The following is a 6000-nucleotide window of genomic DNA, read 5'->3' as shown; positions in this document are numbered from 1 at the left end:
ATTAAGCTAGAATGGGTCATGTGACCTAGCCCTCTGGGTCACATGACTCATGAGGTGACAGATCCAACCCTCTCAAGTTAAACAGGTGAATTTTTGAGAAGGGCAGCCCGCAGGGAGCATCGATATGTGCCAAATGCTGTTTATTGACCTGAAATATAATTTAATACATCCCAAATTAAGCTAATACTTGGGTCAAAAATTACAATATGCTGCTTTATTTAAATAGGCCCTTCACTCTCATCCCCCTGAATAAATCTGAGTTACACTATGAAGTATGTTAAATATGAATTACATTTCACGTTTTACTTTAGCTGTTCTGTGAAGGCTTCAAAGGTTGTTAGAGAACATTGGTGAACAAACAGCATCATGAAGATGGCAGAAAACACCAAATAGGACAGTAAGTAAGTTGTGGAGAAGTCTAATGCGTGATCTAAAAGAATCCTAAGCATAGAACATCTCACAAGGTACAGTTCAATCCATCATGAGATAATTGAAAGCATATGGCCCAACTGTAAACCTGCCAGACATCTCCGTCCACCTAAAATGATAGAGCAGGAGAGAAGAGTATTATCTCGAGGAACTGCAGAAACTTACATAGCTTGGCAAGCGCAAAACTTGCTAGATGAAAGTCAAAAGAAGTCCTGATAACAGCAAACATCTGGCAGAAGGTGTGCCACCATAATGGGACCAAAATTAAACTTTTTGTCTAAATGCAGAATGCTGTGTGCATCAGGAAACTAGTACCTCACAACACTCCATTAACATAGCAATATATGGTGGTGGCTGCATTATACTGTGGGGATGCTTTTAATGTTAATGGGAAAATGGTCAGAGCTCAATGCAGGATAATCCTGGAGAAAACCAGTCAGAAGCTGCAAAAGAAATCAGACTGAGATGAAGGTTCACCTCCAGAAGGAAAATTAACCTAAACATACAAACAGATCGAGACAGGAAGGGTTTGGAACCAAAGTTTATTCATGATACAATGAAATACCATAGAGAAATGCAATAGAGAGTAATCTCTAGCAAGAGCTGAGAATTGATGTCGATAGGCTCTCATGGTACAAATGGATTGAATTTAAGTGAATTTGCAAAGAAGAATGTGCTACAAAATTAGGCCTATGTGCAAAGATATGCCCAATGGAAATGAAGCTGGAGCTACAGAAAAACATTGAATCCATTTAATGGAACTGAATATAAACGACTACCAGGCTTCTTACATGTTTACTTGTTTTGAAAACCATGTATAATTTTCCTTCTACAAATATGCACTACTTTGTGCTGGTCTATTGCGTAAAATCCCAATTCCATACATTTCAAAATACAAAAAAGGTGAAGGGATATGCATTCTTTTAAAAGGCACCATATGTCTGGGCTTTTGGTAAAAAGATAAATGCATAAGGTAATGAAAATAAACTGAAACCACATGTCTTATTTCAGGATCTACTTTCAACATTTTTGGACCAGATTTTTCATTTTGAAGCAAACTGAATGACTTTTGGCTCAACACCAAACGCAGCAGTGTTCCCTCTCTTTATTGTTAAAATGCAGTTTGAATATGTGGAAAATGTGGTTTGCTCCTTACTGACAATGAGAAATACAGAAAAAAGACTAAGGCCTGTAAAATTAACTGTTCCAGATTACAAATTATGTAATATAAATGATCCAAGAAAAGGATTAAAAACTCAAATTCAACATTCTGAAAGTAGAGAGTGAATCAGAAAAGATGAAGGATGGTATCTGATAAAAAATGTCGGATTTTATGAGATTTTTGGGGAGGGCTGCTAAGGTAGGTTCCCTCCCCCATGGGTGTGTCCACAGCCGGGCAGACCTCAGCCTCTCCACCTGCAGAAATCCGCTCCTCTCCACTCCAGACTTGAGCGTCGCTGCGCACGGGTTGAATCTCCCCTCTGACGATTGTCTCCAAGAGAAACTCTTTTGTTTTCTGTTTTCTTCACCTTTTCGAGGGTGAAAATCACGGAATCTACTGGTGCAATAAAGTGCTCACTTGAAGTTTTAAGGGGCTCCGTGAAGGTAATTTAAATCCAAGCTTTGTTTTGGCTCTGGGATAATCGTGCAGGATCTGCGCCGGATACGCCTGCCGACAGAGCAGCTTAAACAATCCGGGTGGATGGTTTTAAATGGTGACCAGCAGTAGTGCAAAAATCTCTGGACGCATCTAGGAGGTAGGTGTCTATTATGGTAGTGTTGTATGGAAAAATGGCAACTATCCTTTTTGCTGTACGCGCTTAAAGTATTAGGATGAAAAAAATAGTTGCTTTCATGGTGCACACGAGGATTTACAAGATGATCTGGACGTTTATCGAAATACTTAAGCTTTATATTTTTGATGCGCCTCCCAAAAGGCGTGGGAGGTCGCTTTTTAACGAAGCACTGTTGAAAATCACGCCAGGCGCAAAAGCCGCGCGTCATTGTCCGCGTCTCTGTGCGTTTTTTTGGGGACATTTAAAGTTTCAGCTGCATGTCCGTTCAGAGATTTCAAGCTGCACACATCCAACCTTCAGACAATAATTCTGCTTTAATAAAAATGTCAGATTTTGCTCCTATATAACATGTGGATCATGTCCTCCCCAACTCAGAGCCCATGCAGTCGGGCTTTATTTTGTTTAACGGCTATGCTGGAGCACTGCCTTCTGGGGCTCAGTGTGGAACTTGATCTTAAGCCCCGACTGACAATTTGATCTCAAACTCTGATCCACGTGCACAAGTAGATCAGTGGTGGTATACATGGATGATTACATCGCAATCCCCCCTCGCTAACACTGTTTTATTGTTTCCAAACCCAGATCATCAAGCATGTTTATGCACGTTTTTCTTTGTTTCTTTCTCTCGCTTTTTTTTTTTTTTTTTTGCACAATCCGTCCACACTCTGATTTATTGGATGGTCCTCGGAACCGTCATTTGAGGATATTATCTCAAGCTCTCTTTGTGGCGGATGACAGCATGCTGATGCGCTTTGTGATTTAATCTGTGAGCGCAGCTAGTGCGCGCCAGGGTTAAGGGGCAGCAACTCTTTCCAACCTACTATCGGGGAAATACTGCATTGTCTCTTTTTTTTTTTTTCATTTTTAATTTTTGTATATGTTAGTAGCAAATATGTTTTATTGTTTTAGATGTGTGAACAATCTCCGGGATTTTATTGAGTGCTGAGGCAAACATCAGGTGGAGCAATTCTTGGTTCATGATAAAAAGCAGCAGACAGAAAACAGAAAAGAGGCAAGACCTCATGATGAAATCAAAATTGTAGTTGACATTCTTTGCTAAAATGAATAAATAATCATTGCTTATGATTCAAGTTAATTGGCTATGTAATAAAAAAAAAATGCAACCAACCTTGCATGTTGTTTTCCTTGTTAGATCTGCACCCAAAGATGGAAAGGTATGATAACAGTTCAGGTTTTTACCTTGAGGTTTCATTTCCTTCACTTCAACATATAAAAGTTTATATTGAGCAGAGGCAGTTTCAAACTAATAAAGCTCTGAGCGAGCACTTCCCTTCCCATACACAACAGATTATATCCCCACTTCCTTGACCAAATTCCCGAAAAAAGAATTAAAAAAGTTTCAACAAAAATTATACTCGAAACATTAAGAACTTAAAATATTGAATAGACTGAAACTCTCCATGTTAAAGAGGAGTTTTCCTTTCCACTGTCACAACATACATGCTTGGTATGAGGGATTGCTGCAAAATCAACATTACAATGCAAGCGACTGTCCACTGTCGCTGTGTGCTCTTTGAAGAGGAGTGAACGCTGCGAGTCATTGATTCGATGCAATCCGCTGGGTTTCTTCAGACAGAAAACTTTTAGACCAGTTTGTCTGTACGATTTGATAGAACTGACTATCAAATGTGAATTGGCACTATATATAAGTTAAATAAAATCAGTTGAATTAAATGTAGACAAGACTGTTTAAATGGTAGACAGAAATAACTATTCTATCAAAAGTTTCAAATAAAATAGCTACCTTCCATCGACCAACTGCTGTGCAGTGCTATATTCTTTTACAGTGCTTAAAGTATGCAACTATCTTATTGCCATTGACCTAGGAAGTAGTAAGCAATAGGACACTTGTTTAGGGCTGTAACTTCCAGATTTTTTATTTATTTTATTTGCCTTATGACACCTCATGCCATGTTGCCTTGTACAGAGTTCACATTTCCTCCAACAGACAAGAACTAATAGTTTAGTGAAATATCTTTGTGTGCATGCATTCACAACTTTAAGGATCTATTATTTTTTTTTTACATTTACCATTGTCTGTCTGTCAGCTACAGAACGTCTCTTCTGTTAACAAACAGAGGGACAATGCTGTGGGACAAACTGTCCTGGCTGCTGGCCATCCTGGCCGTATCATCAGGCGGGCTGCCACCTTCCAACGAGCCTCTGTCTGCACCCAGAATCTTCCTGTCCTTTAAAGGTAAGGCACCGAAAAAAAACGCTGTGACCTCCTTGTGTTTCATCTGCGGGTCTGGCGCAACGCTCTCTCCGTTTTGTTCTCTGTCTGGAATGGGTTAATGGCTGGCAACAGCAGAATTTAGGACTTGTAGCCCTGACTCTTGTTCAGCCGGAGCTTAACTGGGGTTTGATTGTGTGTGAGAATAATGAGATGTGCGGCTGATTGTCCGGACTATTCAGGGCTGTTGAATTTGTCTTCATTAAATTGCACGGCTGTTATTAGTTTCTCCCCCCCCCCCCAAACAAGCCTTTGTGTGACCTCGGCTCCCTTCTGAAATCAAGTCAAATTTAACACTTGGCTGTGCACGTACTCCGGGTGCACATCCAGCATGTTATGAATGTCGGCCGGTGCCAGCATGAGAGCCTGTGTGTTGAACTGTCCTGTTAAAATAGGTCCCAGCAGAGCTGTTTCTGCCGCTTTGTCGACACGCCGTCCAAGACTGTCCTCGAGGTTTTATTGTACCTGTCTCCGCTGAAGAGTTTAATATTGCTCTGGGTACGGGTCTGTCTCCTTTTATGAGATCCCCACTCTTGAGTACTGTTAGTCTGATGTTTGCTCACGTGTGAAAATTGAGGCACATTAAAGCCTTGAAAGCTAAACCTCTCTCTGTACAGATGAATAATAGGCGATGCATGCCGAGAACAACAATGATCCTGGAATGTCTGACATCAGTTGTTTTTAATTACCACTATCGATGCATAAGTATGTTTTCCTAACGATTTGTTTGTCTGTTTTGGCCATACCAAACAAGGACTCCACTTATGGTTCATAGAAGTAGGTCAAGAGGTGGAGCATGGCCACAGGGAGAACCCATTAACTTTTGTTGCAGATTCTCTCAAAATCACAATATAGGGCATTGGCCTTGATGGAGGGCTGTACTCGATTAATGCCCTTCAATTCTTCCTTATGCTTCAACCTTTGAGAGCAATCCTTTTCTCTCAGCGGGTTTTTTTTACACACTGATAGTCTCACATTTACTTTGCTGGAAATTGTCAATTTGTTTTCTATTATCTTAATTTTGTTTGTTTGTTTTTAATTAGTTCTGGAGGTTACTTTATGCATGACGGAGCAACTTCAAGTGGCTTGAGACTAATAATGCACCCAATCTGTGCGACCCCCTAATTGTATTGATTTTTGCACTGCTCCACTAGGAATGCTTTATTAATTTTTTATGTGCCGGTGTACTTAACAAAGCACTTGGCTTTAGCCTTCATTATAGCAACGTAATGCAGCTATCTCTTGTGATAAGTGCCTTGTGATAATGTAAACAATGTTGTTTTTCAATAAGCATTTTAATTTCCATCATAACTTGGAGTAAGGAAATGTAGCAGCTGATGGAATCAGTAGCAGAGAATCGCTGGATTTGTTGAATACATGCTTATTCCTAAAGGTCTCTTTTCCTCAGATTATTTACATTTTATGAATCTGGCGAGGAGAGGAGAATGTTTGCTACATTTGGCTGCCATTCAAGTTTTTTTTCTTTTTTACTTGCACCTACAGCATGCACCTACAGTGTAC

At 40.0% G+C, this 6000-nt stretch overlaps 1 protein-coding gene across 3 annotated transcripts in view; it reads left to right on the top strand.

The window, feature by feature from the left end:
• Positions 1-1857: 1857 nt before the first annotated feature.
• The window catches only part of sema3fa (sema domain, immunoglobulin domain (Ig), short basic domain, secreted, (semaphorin) 3Fa), a 68459-nt gene continuing 64316 nt past the window's right edge, over positions 1858-6000 (top strand). For 2 of the 3 annotated variants that reach the window (XM_021321915.2, XM_012873341.3), the window contains exons 1-2: positions 1858-2186; positions 4295-4443. In XM_021321915.2, coding sequence (XP_021177590.2) covers positions 4332-4443 — 112 coding nt within the window. In that variant the 5' untranslated portion in view covers positions 1858-2186; positions 4295-4331. The remainder of the gene's footprint in view (positions 2187-4294; positions 4444-6000) is intronic. The other variant, XM_012873342.3, reaches the window with a different exon arrangement.

The sequence above is a fragment of the Fundulus heteroclitus genome, chromosome 20, assembly GCF_011125445.2.
Source record: "Fundulus heteroclitus isolate FHET01 chromosome 20, MU-UCD_Fhet_4.1, whole genome shotgun sequence".
NCBI classification, from domain to species: domain Eukaryota; kingdom Metazoa; phylum Chordata; class Actinopteri; order Cyprinodontiformes; family Fundulidae; genus Fundulus; species Fundulus heteroclitus.
The sequence above is the reverse complement of the archived record's forward strand: the minus strand, read 5'-3'. Positions and strand labels throughout refer to the sequence as shown.